This window comes from Corapipo altera, unplaced genomic scaffold (assembly GCF_003945725.1).
Source record: "Corapipo altera isolate COAL_440 unplaced genomic scaffold, ASM394572v1 23b, whole genome shotgun sequence".
In the NCBI taxonomy this organism is placed as follows: domain Eukaryota; kingdom Metazoa; phylum Chordata; class Aves; order Passeriformes; family Pipridae; genus Corapipo; species Corapipo altera.
In genome coordinates, this window is record NW_020884885.1 from 9,899,311 (window position 1) to 9,917,712 (window position 18,402).

At 37.2% G+C, this 18,402-nt stretch overlaps 1 protein-coding gene across 1 annotated transcript in view; it reads right to left on the reverse strand.

The window, feature by feature from the left end:
- Nucleotides 1-18,402, reverse strand: part of MYBPC3 (myosin binding protein C, cardiac) — a 61,889-nt gene that overhangs the window by 21,072 nt on the left and 22,415 nt on the right. Inside the window, exons 11-25 of the mRNA XM_027642490.1 lie at nucleotides 18,087-18,110; nucleotides 17,347-17,513; nucleotides 16,383-16,515; nucleotides 16,147-16,149; nucleotides 15,611-15,735; nucleotides 14,902-15,007; nucleotides 10,757-10,923; nucleotides 10,208-10,373; nucleotides 9,162-9,268; nucleotides 8,814-8,843; nucleotides 8,513-8,649; nucleotides 6,916-6,993; nucleotides 5,513-5,672; nucleotides 3,357-3,461; nucleotides 128-316 (exon numbers count right to left, since the gene is read on the reverse strand). Of these exons, the coding sequence (XP_027498291.1) occupies nucleotides 128-316; nucleotides 3,357-3,461; nucleotides 5,513-5,672; nucleotides 6,916-6,993; nucleotides 8,513-8,649; nucleotides 8,814-8,843; nucleotides 9,162-9,268; nucleotides 10,208-10,373; nucleotides 10,757-10,923; nucleotides 14,902-15,007; nucleotides 15,611-15,735; nucleotides 16,147-16,149; nucleotides 16,383-16,515; nucleotides 17,347-17,513; nucleotides 18,087-18,110 (1,697 nt within the window). The remainder of the gene's footprint in view (nucleotides 1-127; nucleotides 317-3,356; nucleotides 3,462-5,512; nucleotides 5,673-6,915; nucleotides 6,994-8,512; nucleotides 8,650-8,813; nucleotides 8,844-9,161; nucleotides 9,269-10,207; nucleotides 10,374-10,756; nucleotides 10,924-14,901; nucleotides 15,008-15,610; nucleotides 15,736-16,146; nucleotides 16,150-16,382; nucleotides 16,516-17,346; nucleotides 17,514-18,086; nucleotides 18,111-18,402) is intronic.

Here is an 18,402-nt window from a genome sequence, read left to right on the forward strand (position 1 = left end):
TATAGAGGTGGTTGATAGCCTCTTTCCTAACACATTCTTTTTAGCTATAAGAGCAGTTGAAGAGAAGAGGTGAAAATTATCCTGTCTTGGTTTTGTCCTAGAAATAACCTGGAGTTGCAAAACTCACCAATTGGCATGAAGGGTTTTGAGGCAGGGCTTGGCCGGGACATGCCAATAGAATTCACAGCATAAATCCGCATCTCATAAACTACTCCTTCAATCATTCGCTTGGCTTCATAGGTCAGCTCTTTTAAAAGGTCAAAGTTCAGTCTCATCCATCGATAGCTCTTCTTCTTCTTTCTTTCTAAAATATAACCTGGAAAGGATAAATGTTATGGTGTAAAAGAACTACAAATTGTTATCTCATGCAGGAAGAAAGAAAATCCTTATAAGTGAATGAGAAATTACCTGGAAAATTGTAAGATGAAGTATAGAGTTAAAAGTTAATTTTTTTCTTGTATTCTGCTGCAATTCACTAATCTTGACTAACAGCACAAATCCCAAACAAAAGATTAGTTAAACAGTTTGACAACTCCCTTTTTTTTTTTTTATGTTTTATCTAATAACTGATGCTAGATCTTTGTCTTCATTGCTAGATGGTGGAATTGCAGAGTGCAGAATGCTTCCCAGACTGTGCAGATCCCAGCTTCCTTCAGCCCTACAGTGGAGTGAGATGTGGCCACTCAAATCTGTAGGACAGCTTAGTCTGTATGCCTGGAATCCAGGTCTTAGTACATCTGACTCATGCACTCAACATCCACAGCCTTTCTCGCACTGCCATGCTGTTTTTCAGAATGACTAAGGCCCGATTATGGGTTTAAAAGATAAACTTCTCATTTTCCAAAACTGACAATGGAATCTGTGATTCCTGATGCTTAATATGGAGGATGGTTGTATATCACATTGGAAACATACGTATAAGATATTTTCCAGTTGACCTGCTACAAAGGACTGATCAACTGTTTCTTTCCATTTAGCTATATTAAATTTCTGCTGCTTCTCTGTGTTGCAGATAACGTGACTGGATGTGACCCATGTAGGCTTCTTTTAAACAAACTTTGCTTTGAAAGCTCTTCATCTTTTAACTACAGAATGAATAATCAGGGCGTACTCTGAATAGTCATTTACACATGCCATTCACACATGTTTATTGTATATGTCTGTTTCTACTCATAGACTGCAGAGATTTGTACAGATGCCTGTAATTGCAGTCAGCTACCACAGTATAAGTCCAAAGCAAGGACGTATGAATTGAGCTGTGTAGGGGAGTGATTCAATCCCTACTGCTCGCCAGTGTCATGGCTATCAACCTTGCAAATGGCCTTTGGTATACCTGAGAAGTATGATTCACACTTAGGGTGTCTAAAGGGAGGTGGCACATATGCTGACATGACACCGTACATCAGCAGCCTCTTCTGTCTATGCTGAAGTACAAGAAGAGCGTGGGAGTCTACATAATGTTTTGGGAAATGAGTGGTGGAAGTACCTTTAAGCTGACAGGTTGTATTATCGCTTCTAATGCATAAAGTTACTCCTGGCACGCTTGTTTTCTGTAGCTTTTAAACAGAGTTAAAAGCTGTAAGCAAAGAACTTGTGGTTCCTTTGATATGTTCCTGTTTTTTTCTCTCTTCACCAGGGTCTATGAGACTGAGAGAAGTTTCATCAACTCAGTCTCTGTTTTTCTACCATTTTAGATAAACAGTTTCCTGTCAGAATGTAGATATTTCTTCACTGTGGCATACCAGAACTGCAATTAAATAAAAAAAAAAAAGGCAGAAAGGAGGTAAAATGACAATACTGGTAGTACTGCTGACACTTGGTAGAGCGGATTATTTCCCCAAATGCAGAGAATTTGTGAGAGATAAAGATGCTGTTTTAGTAATACAAAAATCACACAAAACCCCACGAAAGGTGAAGATGGGGTGTGAATTTCTTTTTTATGTCTGTTCTGCCTACAATGCCATCTGTATCAATATGAAGACAGATGAGAATGCATATGCCTTTTTTCCCCTTGCCTTTTTAACTTGCTTTTAAAGCTATGTTTGAATGGATAGTGCTGCATCTTGGGTTTTCCTCTCCCCCCTGCTGCAGGGGTTTTATTGTAGCTCTCTTAGTAGTGCAGTCCTGTACTGACTGAAGAAACTCCCTCAGGTAGTGCAAAGGATCATTAGTGGAACAATAACAAAATCATTCCTTTGACAGTGAAAATGAAACAAAGAACTTTCTAAAATATGTGCTCTGAAAACTCTACAAAACAAAATCATGGGCTTTGCATAGTCAGTGAGGTGGGGTTGGCTGCGGTAATGGGACAGCTATTGGTATGTATCTTTGCACACAATAGTTTAAACTGCTAACTTCTTGCTTGCTTCTGCTCAGAACAGATGAAACCACAATGGACTGGACTGGCCCAGCAGTACCTTGTTTATTCCTGCACAGATAAATTCTGTTGAATTAAATGAGACTGATCTTGTGGAAATTAATGAAGTACAAACATCCAAAATCAAATACAAACTCCTCTCTTCCAGATAATATGCAGGATATTAAAAGAATTTTAGAGCATTTCTAGCCCTGACATCTCCATGGAAGTCCATAGAGGTTTCAGTGTATTTTTTTTAAAAGAAACTCAGACATCTTTATTAAACAAATTGCTAGATATGGAGTACACAGGAATTTTTTTTGCCTAAAATTGTTCAAGACCCAACATTATTTTATTTTTCTTCTGAGGATCACAGAGAGTTTTATCTAAAACCCTCCATGCTCTGAGCAGAACTTAAAATAGTGTCAGTAATATTCTTTATTGTGCCTGCTCATTTCCTGCATCGCATGATAACTTTGCACTCTAGTTTTTAGTACAGATTTTAAGGTCCTTAAAATGATCAAAAAGTGTTTAATGACGCATTGTTTTGTATGAAATAAATTATGAAGTAGTTTTCCACTAAAAGACATGTATTGGGTGCTTTGAGATTGCAGATGTCTGGAGTTGATGACTGAGGTGACCAGAGATCTTTTTGATATTTGATAGGTAAGTACAAAGGCCTGTATACTGGCCTAAAATTTCTGTCTTGAATGAGAATGTTTAGCTTTAATTATTTTTGATATCACCTCTTTTTCTATGGTAACTTATTCGCTGAAATACTTCTCTGATTCAAACAGCGCAGGTAGGGGGCACTGTCTCCTCAAAATTGAAGAGCCAGAACATAGACCGGTTTGAAGGTTCGATACATCAGAGTAGTTAGTGTCTGAGGGTCAGCCTTCCTAGGGTGTGTAAACATAGAGAGTCCTTCTGTGCCGCTTTAAAGGAACAGCAAAAAATATAGGCAAAGCTGCAGGGGACTTTATATTTTAGGACTTCTTACCAAGTACTGGCTGCCCACCATCATACTTAGGGGGTTGCCACTGCACAGTACAGTAATCTTCTCCAATATTGCTGATTGTGGGAGCTTCTGGAGGGTCAGGAACATCTGAAGAAAGTATGAGAATGAACGAGAGTTGTTATTGTTTCAATTTTTTTATACAAGTAAATTAAATATTTTTCTTTAACACTTATTTTTTCCTGTATGGTATTGATCCAGTCACTAGTGGTGTCCCCCAGCACTCAGAGTTGGGCCCAGTCCTGTTTAATATCCTTAATGACGATCTGAATGAGGGGATTGAATCTATCATTAGCAAATTTGTGGACGACACCAAGTTGGGAGGGGTGTCGATCTGCTGGAGGGTAGGAAGGCCTTGCAGAGAGGCCAGGACAGGCTGGATTGATGGGCTGAGATTGACAGCAGTACAAGGTTCAACAAGACCAAGTGCCAGCTCCTACATTTTGGCCACCAGAACCCCATGTGGCATTACAGGTTCAGGGGAATAGTGTTTGGAAAGTGGAGAAGTGTAAAAGGACCTGTAGGTGCTGATTGACAGCAGCTGAACTCGAGCTAGTGGTGTGCCCAGGTAGCCAAGGCCAATGGCATCCTGGCCTGTATCAGGAATAGTGTGGCCAACAGGACCAGGGAAGTGATTCTTCTCCTATACTCAGCACTGGTGAGGCTGCACCTTGAATCCTGTGTCCAGTTCTGGGCCCCTCAAGTCAGGAAGGATATTGAGGTGCTGGAGTGGGTCCAGAGAAGGGCAACAAAGCTGGTGAAGGGTCTGGAACCCAAGTCCTATGAGGAGCAGCTGAGGTATCTGAGGGTGTTCAGCCTGGAGAAAAGAGGCTCGAGGGAGACCTTATCACTCTCTACAACTACCTGAAAGGAGGTTGTAGCCAGATGGGGATCAGTCTCTTCTCCCAGGCAACTAGTGACAGGACAAGAGGACATAGTCTAAGGCTGCTCCAAGGGAGGTTTAGGGTCAACAATCAGAAGAAATTCTTCACAGAAAGGGTGATTAGATTTTGGAATGGGCTGACCAGGGAGGTGGCAGAGTTACCATTCCTGGAGGTATTTAAGGAAAGACTGAATGTGGCATGTAGTGCCATGATCTAGTTGACAAGGTGGTGTTGGGTCATAAGTTGGACTTGATGATCATAGGTTGTACTCGAGGTCTTTTCCAATCTAATTGATTCCATGATTCTGCAATACAGCATTGTCAGATAGCAACAGCAGGTACAACTGAGAATGTATCAACTTAGTCTAAAGTGAATCCTGCTCTTTCATGCTTCCTTTAAATACCAGTGATTATTCAGCTCCCTTTTTCTTCCCAGATATAATAAACTTTTTGCAAAAATATAAGGTAATGAGGTAATTCTGCTCCGTAAGATGAGGCTTGCTCCAGGGTTTCTTATTTTCTCTAGAATAAACGTTATAAAATACGACTGCATATCTCACATATTTTGTCACTTTGGAGATAGTCATAGTAAATATCCTGACTTAGTATTAAGAAAATAAGGAAGGAGACTTAGTATTCACCAAGCAATTCTAAATTTTAATACTGTAGGTGGAAGTAATTTTCTTTTATCATTTCTAATGTGCTTATAACCCAACCTCTTGTTATGTGTGCCAGGGTATCAGCGAATTAAATATTATGAAAAATTTTTAGAAATAACTGACTCCAAATCATATTCCTCCCAGCTCTTCTGCGACTCATTGAAGTGCCTGTCAATCTGTTTATCTTCCATCAGATACATAATGTTTCTTTATTCCATTAACCATTTACTGCTTATAGAATGAAGTAATCTTTTCTTAAAAACATAAACTACAACAAAATGACTAGAAGTTTTTCTTATCTCAGACAAGCATGAAGCATGTACTTTAGAACAGAATGTCATCCATAAAATGATAAGATCACCTGAAACAGGAAATACATGGATTACTATTGGGAGTTGCTCTCTTAACTTTTCACACAGAAGGCAACTACCTCTGAAAAAATACTTCTACCAGATTTATGATTGATAATGTTCCTCTCTTTACGAACTTTTTCAGTTTTTCTAAACCTAAGGTCAGAACTTGGCTCAGTTTTAGAGAAAGATGAGTTTCAATGAATTGAAGATGCTTTCATGCTCTGTTTGCTTCTTTCTTTCACTTACCAATAACTTTGACTGTGATATCAGCCTTATCTTCTCCCACTGGATTCTTAAGTATAACTCTGTATACTCCCTCATCTTCCTTTTCTGCTCCTTCAATGATGAAGACACAATGGTCTTCATGTATCTCCACACGAACTCTGCCTTCAGATTCAAACAGAAGCTGTGGGCAGTGAAAGTAACAGATAAAATAATTTTAAGTTTTACCTGGGACAGCCTGGTGACTCTGTATGTAAGCTGATGAAAATCTACAAATCACTGAATATTATAAAAATTATTGACAAGCTATAATGCTTTTCAAGTTCTATTTGCATGTAGAAGAGAGAAATATAGACTGGTTGGCTTACATAAATAACATTAATAAAATTGGTTCTGAAAATCTGTGGGTTGTTAAGTTTCCCACAAACCCAGTTATGTTTTAAAGAAGTTACTAAGTACTTCCACAAATTCCTACTTGGGGTAGTTGCTAGCATCACTAGAAACTAGTTTCATAGATAATAATTGGGTACCACGTAAATTAAAGAAAGTTTTAAAAAAAAAATTCAAACTGTTAAGCAAACATTCCTGATCAACAGTATCTATATTTGGCACCAGTTAATATGGATTTGACCAATTTCTCTCTAAAAAAATTATCATGTTTCTTGTAACTGTTAATGGCATCAGTGTGATTTCTGCCACTCGATAATGGCATATGGCGAAACTTTCTACTCCTTGCTAAAGTCTAAACATAATGATCACAACTTTGATTTTGTACATATGTAACACGCTCCTTTCCTAATGTGCCTGTGTATTTTTAGTCTTAGAATAGGAACCATTAGAAAGAATATGTGTCCAAATAGTGACTAGTACAGCAGAATCCTAACCCTGAGAATGGTTTATTGCTGTATAATAAATGTAAAATATTTTCGACTCTATCAAAAGAGAAGTTACTTAGCACAACAACGAAAGTTGTTGAAAAGTGAGTCCTCTATCACTGCATTATAGTCCACTCTCTTGACATTGTCATCTTTCCACGTGTCCTGTAAGCTTTTGTCCTGGTTATTTTTCCTCTAGCTATTATTGAAGCTTACAGATTAGTGGGAAGAAAAAAAGACAAACACTCACAAATAAATTTAAAATAGTTTACAAATTACTGCTTTGATTCCTTGTAATGCAGCCATCATGTGATGATGATTAGAAAAATTTTCTTAGTCAGCACCTTACTCTAAAATTACTCACCAAATCTCATATGTCTAGTCAAGTCTTTAGCAGTTACCATTGTGAGGCAGGATGTTGGGTCTGATATGCTATTTGATTCACCAGTTTTAATATCTACTGACCTTAATTTTGTTTCCTTTTGAATATGGCCTTTTATCTGGAAAACACTAAACATGTTTGTGCATCTGCATAAATAATAAGGAACTTACCTTATTATCAGTATTTAAATCACTGCCGTTTTCTGAGGGGGTCATGGAATCATCATTGATTCGAACTAGGTCACTTTTCTAGATAAGCAAAGAAACCACAGAAAGTCAGCTAAGTCTGAGCAGAATGGTAAAGCTGTTTCTGCAGACAGAGAAGAGTCCATAGGTTTGTTAGGGGGATTGAATCTGGAGGTGTGAGGAAATGAAAAGTGAGGCAGTAAGCAGACCTGAGTAGGAAATCTACCAATACAAAAGTAAAAAGCAGAAAGGGAGAAAGTTGTATCAGAATGCAGTGAATTAAGGAAAGTGTAAGTCATCAAACCCAAATTTCCAGCTTTACAAAGAAAGATGCATGACATTCCTTCAGTAGAGCTGTAAATGGTTGGGAATCTGTCTGTGTCCTCTGGTACTCATTACTCGTCTTGGGTAACTACACAAATAAAGGATTACTCCTCTCTGTAGAATTGGTATAGTAATTTGATGTAAATGTTTTAACACTCATAAGTACAATCAGGTCTGTAACACACATCAAACCACATCTTCTGAAGCTATGCTACTGTTTGTTTAGAATTTCATTAGTAAGTATATGCTACACATCCTTCAATCAAGACTGACTGCTTTTACTCCTGTGTTGAGACCTCACACTTTAGAAATTACACTGGATAGGGGTTGTCTGATACCCAATCATCATTTTATTACAGAAACTTCTATATAGAAGAGTCAATTCCTTGGCTTTTTTTGTTTGTTTCCATACTAATTCTGCATTGCAGAAAAAAAGTCCTAAATGTTATTAAATATACTAACCTGAACAAAGAATGTGGTACAATCATGAAGAAATAAGATTGGGAGAATTAACATAATTGGCAATATTATTTTCTCTGTATGTACGCCTATGGAAGTATAATGATGCTATAGAATATTATATAAAGTATTTCTAGTTTGTATTAGTTATAGTTCAAGAGCCCGCAGATGGTGAGGAGCAGGGGTATTCTGAGATAGCCAGAAAGGATGCTCACTCAATGTTTTTAGTCTAGCTTCTAAATTCTTTCTCTAATGTTTTGTACTTTCTTTGATAAGGTAAATAACAAGTGTCCTCTCTTTTCATTATACCAAATTCAGTTTTAGGCTAGTAGTCTGCTAAGATGACATTCTCTTCACAGACTGTAGGATTCTTGAGAAAGATTAAAAAAAGAAGCTGCCATCTCCAGAACATATCTATTCTATCAGGTGAAGGTGATGGAGGTGACTCATGATTTATTTATTTTTCTCTGAAGTAAGAAGAGAATAAATGTATGTGGTATCCTACTATCTGCATGGTACATATGTCTAGTCATATATAATCAGACCCCTATTTTGGACTGAAAAAATACGGAACAGTTCAGAAAAAGAACAGTTCAGGATGAATCACAAAACCAGCTAAATCTCAAAAAGCTGCAGTGCAGATATTTATTTTTTTCTTGAGGTTTAAAAAAATAAAATTGGAAGGAAAATGAAAATACTTGTAAATAAGAATTGTAAATCAAGGTAAGATTTGAGAAAGAAAAGTTAATTTCCTGTTGTGATTTCCTTGCCTTAGACATTGTGTGAAGTTACACATTACCTTGTTTACTTTCTGCCAGATGACAGTGGGTGTTGGATCTCCTGATACAGGAACATCCAACCTCAGTTTGTTCCCAGCCACTACGATGATAGTGTCAGGGGATTGGCCCAGACAGTCAAGGTGGATTTTGGGGGGTTCTGTAGCAAAGGCAGAGCAAATAAGTTTTAAATACAGTTTGAGTATTCTGTATGAAATATTACACCCCAGAATATGAATATATTAAATTAATAATAAAAATACTACTTATTTTTGCTATTGAAGACATCCTTACTTGCATATAATTAATGGCTGCTGTTCTTACCTTCTCTTGGTACAAAATCTATCTTGACCTCTGGGGGAAAGAAAAAGAGGGGAGGAGTGAGGAGAAATAGATCAGAAAACAGAATTTACATAGCATTTGCACTGAGAAAGTAATTTTAAAACTGATTAAAACCTCATAAGGCATATTCATCAGCAGATTTGTGAATAAACCGGAAAACAGGCTCTGTAAAACAATGTGATAATGATAACACAAAATAACAAGGAAAAGCAATGTGCCTATATTGAGGTATCAGGAAGGAGATTTGCATACTCTTTCCTGGTATAAAAATAATTGATGTCCTCATTTTATCTCTCCAGAATTCCCATTACATATTGTAAGATAACTTACCCAAAAACTGAAGCTTGGCAGAAAGGTTGTAAGCAAATCCTTGAGGAATAAAGGAATAATCAGCTTCGTCCTCTGGTGTTACATCCTCAATAGTTAGTTTATGGATTCTGGAAACATGAACAAATGTATTCCATTCCCTTACCTTACCTCTCCAGGAGAAACAGGGCTACGTCAAGAGATAAGGTGCAAGCTATAGGATTTTCACAGACATTATTATTTCTTCTTCCTTTGCCCTGACATCAAGTCAACAACCACTAGGGTTGTAGACTACTCTGCTTTCAGTATTAAAGCAAATCCATATCAGCATGTTGTATATAAATGGATTTTTCTTGCCAAGGTAGATGCATAGATGAGTCTGAAGAGAGGAAGCAGTTTCCCTGCTTTAGTCCAGTCCTTTACTATTACAAGGGCAGTTGTAGCACTGCTGACTGGTTCCATTTGATCAGATCATGACAACAATAAACTCTGAATAAACAAACTAAAAAGTGGTGCTCCATCCCTGTATTATTTTAATTTCAAAATAGAATACAGAAAAGAGTACCAAAGAAGATTTCACCTAGTATTTAATGCTTGTGTATCTTCTGAATCTTGGTCTCCATTTCCAGTAGTAATTAGACTGGTAGGAAACTTGAGCACAGAATTGCACAACTGTATATGCTAATATAAACACTAGTTTTTCTGTAGGACTTACACACATGCACTATCTTAATCTGCCTGCTAAACACTACTGCTAGTTTTAAAATAATTAACCATGTGTTTTCTGGATTGTTTGAATACCAAAAAACCATGAAAACCTAATGCAAGCTAAGATTTACTTCTGCTGATATGCCACTGATGCCATACATGTAAAACACACCAACTCAGAAAGGCTACAGCGCACATGCCAAAGCAAGTCTGTCGCTAAATGCTGGTTGCATATGAAACTTTTTTCCCTTTAGCTGAAGCCAGGACAGTCTCATTTTATATTCCTGTCTCCAGAGATAATAGCTCCTATGAATTGCAATGCAATACCTAAACCTGTACCTGATTTCTGAAACGAGACTAACCTGCCAATATGGGAGATCTTTATCCTTTCATCTGGGACCACCTCCTTTCCATTTTTCAGCCAGATTCCTTTCACGTTTTCATCAGAAACTTCACACTTGAAGACTGCCTGGTCACGTGCCTTCACTGTCAGGTCCGCAATGCTCTGATAAACTTCCAGCTTTTTCTCTGATATTGTGAGAATAATCGATACACACATAAAAAGTCAGAATAGCACAAAAGTAGATAATGTGGATTTAGTGAGCAGAAAAGGCAAGGGCTGAGCAAGCTGTTTGTGGAAGGTGGAAATATGAAGGGAAATACACAGCATGCAAGGCTTTAACAAGACACATAGCTTAGCACCTGTTATTATCAGAGTATCTGTTACATCCGGCACAGAAGTCTGAGTTCTCCTTGAGGCCTTTATGCCTCAAACCCTATGCCCCTTATTACGTCTTCTTTTTCCCTGGCAAGAGGATTATGCTGTCTCTATGCACTATCCTGGAGAAGGTTACCTTTTGCCCATTTTAGATTTTAAGCTTCTCTGGTTCTGTGATATTCCCGGTGCCTACCTTGCACAATTAGTTCAGCGACTGATACCCCACCATTGGTCTTCACGGTGTAGTGTCCACTATCCTCCTTGGTTGACTCATTAATAATTAGATACTGTTTTTTTCCGTCTTTCTTGAATCGGTATTTAAATGTTTCTTCTCGTGTCAGTTCAATTCCATCCTTTTCCCTGCAATGCCAAACAGTGCTGAGTCATTTTTTCTATGGTTTAAAGAGGAGAGTAAGAGTCAGCTCAATGTTACTAGAGATTGGAAGACACAAGGTAAAACCAATCTTACTAGCATTTCAAGTTAACCAAAAAAGAGTCTATTGGAGCCAGAATGACTCTAGCTTGATCATCAATTTTCACTAGGTATTTGACTTCTGGTTCAAGAGAGTTCACCACAATGTATTACTTGATTGTTACTATTTATATCCTATAGATAAACATGAAAGTATGTTAAATGCTTTAGAAGATACAGGGATGAAGACACGTTTCACCAGCAGGGACTTTACTATCTTAAAAGCTGCCATAAGGTAAATGGGTCTTGCTGGGGAAATTACCTAAAAGTCTTAATTTTCCTGATGTGAATTATAATTTTTATAAATTCATGGTTTGTGGGCATCAGAAAAAGTAGAAAATTTTAAGATGGATTTAAATGAATGTGTATTTTGAATTTTGTTGTTCTTTCAATTCAGAGATGCCACAGTATATTTAAGACTTTACTAAATTAAGCTTCACCATCCAGCCCAGGAGGAAATTTAATTATTGTAATTTCCAATCCTCATGAAGGGAAATGCACAGGGAATATTCATGCTGTTTAGTCAAGGTCATACAAAAATACACAAGATGCTTCAAGGGTTTCCTGTTCCTAATCCTAAATAACAAAAACAAGCTACAAGAAAATAACTTGTAATTTCTTCATCTTACTAATTTAATAGAATTTTATAATTTTCATTATTATCTGAATATATTTCTATGATGTTGCTTGAATATTGCTGCAGTTTGTAAATGAAAAAGGTTTTCTCTTTGATACTTAGTCACATGAAAAAATAAATAGAAAAGATGTATGCTTTTAATAAAGTAAGAATACTCCTTCTATCTTGTGTCGTTTCCTTTGTTTTTTACCAGTGACTATTCAGCCTAACAAATGAGCTTACAGTATAGGAAATTGAAATGCTACTTGGGGACTCATTAAAACACTATAGCTCTAATTTCTAGATAGAGGTATGCAAGAAAATCTTCTACCTCTGTTAGTCTGCTAAAGTAAATCACATGATCAAAACTTTAGGCAGAGACAAGAATACTACAACTTGTAACTTAGATGTACCTGCTGCAACTGCATTTCAAAATACCTACAGGTTACTCTCTTCTAACTGTTCATTATAACACAGCTTATTGGAGTTCATGGTTGCTTTAGTAAAAGACTGGTCTCCCTTCCAGGTCACAGAACAGCACTAGTAAGGGAGGAAACGGAGGATGCCTTTAACAACCACTTGAAATGCAGGATAGTCTTTTCTCTTCGTTCCTCTTCAGACAAGAGTCTGAAGCCACGTTTGACATGCTCTCCTAAGGGTCATATTGTGATTCATGCAGGATACTTCTGAAACAAGTGCTACAATGCAATGTATAAACCTTTGCTGAACTGCTGAGAATGGACTGTGATCTCAGAGTTCAACATGCTGCTGTGGCAAAACCAGGCATGTGCACTGTGGCTAGTGTTCCAGAGCTGAAATTTAAATTTATTTCTTGGGGGTCTATTTTGATATGTAGCTCATGAAAGACATCTGAATGTTCTGTTCAGCCTTTAGTAAGAAAGAGTTCTATTGAAATATTCTCTAAATAATGAAAATAGACTGATTGTAATGATTAGTGTCTTAAATCCCTGGGAAGCGAATAGGATATTTACCTTCTGTTTGTTTTACTAATGACCAGGACATTGCTGATGCTGTATATAAGTAGAGTGTTTGCAGAGGTGTGTGTAGTGACCAATAGAGGAGTGATAAAACTGTAAAAGCTCAGTAAAGAACTCGCAGATATCACTTGGCTTAAAATAAATACACTGCTGCAGTGAAAAGCGGATATTACCTTAAGTATAATATTATCTCTTTAAAGTAATACTACAGGCCTTCCTTTGGCAACTGGAGCAATGAAGCATAAGAATCTGTTTATATTAAATTGTAAATGGAGGATTATATAGAATCATAGAAGTGTTGGTTTAAAGACCACCATAGGGAATCTGGTCCAGCCTCACATTTGAAGCAGAACAAGTGCAATAATAGGTAGATCAGACATGGTTTAATCTATCCAAGTCCTAAGCATCTGCAAGATCAGGTATCTGTTCTCAACTCTACAACTCAATGCCTCTTTGTCTGGAAATGCTTTCCTATTTCTTCTTTGGATTCTAAGGATTAATTGGTTAATGTCTTCTGAAGTATCACTGATATAGGTACTATGTGATAATTGGGACACTCAGATTTATTGTTATAAATATACATCACTAAGGTTTGTAGCTGAGAAGATGATAAGATGATATATATCCAGCATTCAGAGATAAGAAAAATCAGGTCAAAACTATGTATTTTATTACATCTTTTTCTTCAAGAATTACATAATTTCCAAGACCATCTGAAGTTTAGGAAAAACTGTTCCATAGTACCTCATAAGAGATGTAATAATATGAAACCTTTCTGGGTGATCAAGAGAGCATTCTTTCCTGATTACTATGAAGAGATCCACATAAAAAATTCTCCAAGCCCTAGTCTGATGACCGTGCTTACCACTTGTTTCTGTCTTGTGCAAATCACATAATTGCCTTTGTTCATGTGCTTGTGATTTCATATTCCAGGTTTAAAGGCTGCAAGAGCTCTAACAGGTGCTCTGAGTTAGTGCCTGTTACTTGGCTTAAGCTATTGAGCATTTCCCTAAGGTGCCATAAAGTTGGAACTCTTATCTCCACACTGTGTTTCTTGTTTTCCCTGGATACTTTGCTGTATAAAATACTCCCTTTTGTTGCCAAAAAGCATTGACTGAGTCTCACATAACAAAACCAGTAAAATGCAGTGTAAATATCTAGCTTCTCAGTTTTCCGTTGCCATGATTTGATGAGTTTTTCTGACCACTTGCTGTATTTCAGGCTGAGACAGCTGATGCTTTGCCCGTGTCACACCAAATACCTATCCCACAGATATCAGCTCTGCAAGATGTATGGGAGTTGTTCAAAGGCACAGGATCAAAGTGTGGCAGCTGCACTGTGCTCTGAGAGGAACTGATCTGGCTGTCCCCATCTCTTGTGACCAGGCATGTGGAAGCAGTTCCTGAACAATAGCATGTGGGTGCCTGTGCATGAGGCTTTAATAGTGCAGTGCATACACTGTACTAGCTCTTGGGATCTATTTAAATTCTCAGTTCCTTCCTTTTGGAGAGCAGATCAGTGGTTGGCACTTTCCAGGAATGTAATGGGCATTGTGAGAACGCTTGATAACCATGTGCCTGAAGCTGTTAACAAGCACAAGAGAATTCCGTCTGGTAAAGAAATGAAGTGAGAACAGTGTGCATAAGGCATGGCATGTAAGCCCTGCCTGCCATGCCTGTCCAAGCAGCATAAACCGTCCAGCTTCTGCTCGGTTGGAATGCCCAAGAAAAAATGCACTCCGTGGTCTAAATGCTTGTCATCTTAATCCATCTCACTGCATATGCATAATGACTGGCTTTGCAGGACTGCCACAACAGATACATTCCCTCTCTGTCTCAAGAGACACTAACTTTTTATCTAAGAAAAAATACTTAAAAAACCCAAACACCTCACTGCAGTGGAGAAGACCAGAAGATTCCACAAAGTACAGCAATCACAACACAGATCTGCTTAGTCTGGGCAATAGTTAGACATTACTGAAGTGTAAACACTGAACAAGAAATTATAGAGACACTATAAAATGCCTATACCTAATTTGGTTTTTGTGTCATATTTTTGCTTCTCAGTTCCTTCTCAATGTTTGACATATAAGAGGAGGACCAATCTTGTCTTCTTTTCCTTAAAATAATTGTGTAGGATGCCTTCTCCCTTTTTGTTCTGTAAGTCTAGTCCACAAACACTGATCTTGGAATGTCCCATGGAGGGATAAGGTTTCATGTTGTTTTGGGTTTTTTTTTCTTCTACTCCCTTACCATTTCACAGTAGCCCCTTCCTCAGACACTTCACACTCAAACTCCACTCTCTCTCCAACCATCACCATCTGGTCCTCCAGCGGGTGAGTGATCAAGATTGGAGGTTCTGGAAATAAAGACAATTTTATTAAAACAGTATTCTGAAAGGCTGGAGACCGGAGGTAGATTTCACCACTCTGTACTCCACAGGAAGAGCCCCTAGCCAAATACATGATGATGCTCTCTGTGTTGGAACTTAAAAATTTACTATGCCAGATCACATTATCAGAATTTTCAAATGACCTTCTGATTTTTGCTTCATGAGTCAGAAAAAAACATAGGATTAATCAGTTTTTATATATATTCTGAAATTATAACCTGGAGGTATTAGTTTTCTGTACTACTTGATTGGCTTGTAGAACTTGAGGTGCATGCTTATCTTGAGCAGAATCAAATATTTGAAATAAGTTTCTAGCACTATTGTTGAGAAGATGTAAATCACTTTCCAAATGAGAATTAATGGTAATTTCACTGTGCTTTTACAGGGAGAATTTTCCTTCATTTAACAGTGAGAAAAATATCTACTTCAATAAATCTCAGAATTTGTTGATTTTTTTTTAATGTTTGAGAATTTCCTTTCCTACGAGATTAATCTGAGACTAGAGAAGGTGACAGTAGTTCAATGCTAAATGTTAGGGGAGATCTCTTTTCTTTTGCTTCCATTCCTCACCTTTTACAAATAGTTCTGTGAAACTCTTCTCATCCCCTACCACACATTCATACGCTGCGTCGTCGGCCAGAGAACAATGGTTTATGGTCAGTATTCTCTTATTTCCAACAGCCTCAAAAATATATCTGAAAAGAGAATATAAATGTAATTATCAGAAAAAAACCCTCTTGGACTTAGTCAATATCTTCTCCTACCTGGCAAAGAAAAAGATTCCTACTATTTTTCTGACATCAGTGGCAAGGTGCCTTAGGACTTGAACCCTTATATCCCTGTCCTGGTGCAGTGGGCTCAGTGGTGTTTGACAAACTAGCGCAGGAAATTTTGGAGAATACAGGTGTGAGAAATACAAACTCCTTTGAATGGTGCTGAACGGTCTTCTAAGACCTAGCCTGACTGCCATTAAATTTAGCTTCAGCAAAAATAATTGGAAATTGCTTTTGCAAACAAGTTACACTGAAGTATATCCCGTATCATGAGAAAGTACTTTTGAACTCTGGATATACACAGAAAAATCAGAATATAATCTCAGTACTTACTTGCTAAGTATGTAGATGTAAGCATCCAGTTCCACGTGCAGATAAATAGAGCAGAGGGAAGAAAAAGAAAAAGTCATGAGAACAGCAAACTGCCTCTGAACCATAGCACCATATAGATTCTTTCTCAGCTCCTATTTCTCCCTATTTTATTCCTTTCTTTCTAAGAAAAACTAGTTTTTCCACTTTATCCAAGATGTAGCTCATTCATTTTTCGATTTCTCATATTTCTAATTTACCTGCCGCTCACTTGGATTTCCTGTCCATTCTTCAGCCATTTCACATCAGCATCTGGATTGGCAACTTCCACCATTAATTTAATCTTTTGTCCTTTGTCTACTTGGTAAGCTGGATCCAGTTTCTTGAGGAATGCTATGATGAAGAATGATTAAAAAAAGCATCTTAATAATTTTTATACTTAAATTTTTTCTCATTCTGTGTCACAAAATAAATATTTATTCCTTTTCCTGTTGTTTACCATCATCTTAAACCTTCTCCACTTTCTGCATCACTGTTTGAATTTTTACCATTTTTGTCTGTTCTTCATCCTGTGCTGTTTTCTGTTTTTTCCCTTAACACAGGATGAAGAGCACGTGTTATAAACTAAAATAAGCAAAGTAGAATATTCTAAATGAGATGTGAATATGTACTTCAGCACATCCTAAATAGAGTTGCAGCTACATCTGCCCACGTAGGAAAATGATACTTGATCTCAGTACTGACGAATGGCAGTTTACCTTCTCTGTTTCAGACTTTTGAAACTAATTAATTACAAAAAGGCAATTAATACTTCAGAGGACTAGAAAAGGCTCAAGAATTCCAGATATATCATACCAATGAAAATTAAATTCTTTGTATTTATCACTGATACCTGACATACTGATCAGTTTTGGTGGGTGGAGGCAAGTAGTGGATGTTGTTGTTTTATGTTCAGGGAAATATAAGGGGCCAGTCTGAAGAAACCAGTGAAATGATCACATACAATATATCCAGAGTTTCAGAACAAGGTACCTCAGAACTTTGGGCTTAGCTTCAACCTTTGGTAATCAGCATTTCATATGAAGACTGTGTGACAACTGGAACAGGAAACTCCTATTTCTCATGCTCTTGTATCTGGCTGCTCTCCAGCTGATGTTAACATTTGGAAAACTCCCAAAAAGGAAGACATGAACTCTATATTTAGAATAAATACATCTCACCAACCTGTGCTTTTTTTCTCTTCCTTCTTTATGCGTTTGAGGCGCTTCAGCATCCCACGCAAATCTGTGATACCATACTGAAAAGCTATTTTCTCATATTCAGTAGGAGGAGCTTTCCTCAGGATGTCCCAGACATCAACGTCAGACTGTGATTCAGATTTTGCTTCACCTCTGCAGAAAAGGATTAGTGTCTCTGAGTGCCACTATTAAGAGTATTTAAAAGCAGCTCTAGGCTTGGAAGCTACATATTGGCTTGATGAAGCCATTTCTTCTTCTTAAAAAAAAATTAGCAATCTAACTTTTTACTATATTATTACCTAAAATAATGAAATAAAATTGGTGACTAGTTTTACTTATTTTTATATATACAGTGATTAAAATTCAATTGCTGTCCTAAAGTTTTTATTTCTAATAACCAAAACTAATAAATTTTAACTTCCCTTTAAACCCACTAGAAAGAATCACGGATTATTAAAACATTTATCACTTGTTATAAAGACAGTTGTTGGCTATAGTAAACTATAAAACATAAAAAGACTGGTAAGTAGTGGCAACAGTATTTACGATGGACTACTTATTTTATAGTTTAACCAAAGAACTAGTGATTCTGGAAGAATTAAAGTTTGGTTTAGTAAAACCAAGAAAAAATTTGGTTATCTGGCTCTGGGAAAGGCATTCTTTTTCTGCTATTGTATTTTTTATTTAAAAGATTGTAAATAGAAAAAGAAATTGGCATAACCTTACCGATTTACAGAGCGCAAGAAGCTGCTGTACTCCAGAATGATGCAGAGAACCGTTCAGAAAAACACACAGCATCCCCGTGGGCAAGAAAGAGGGCATCATGTGTTAATATAAAAGAGCCATGAATGTCATCTTCACCCTTAGCAGAACATGCCTATGCTTCGGTAGCAGGGAGATGAAGGAGTTCATGCAAATGCTATGAAATAGACCTAAAGAGAATGCTGATCCATATTGACAGCAAACTCACTCCCAAACTTTGTATGGTTCCACTGGAAGATTTATATTGTAAGTGTAATAGGCACTTCTGTTTTTTCCCAAT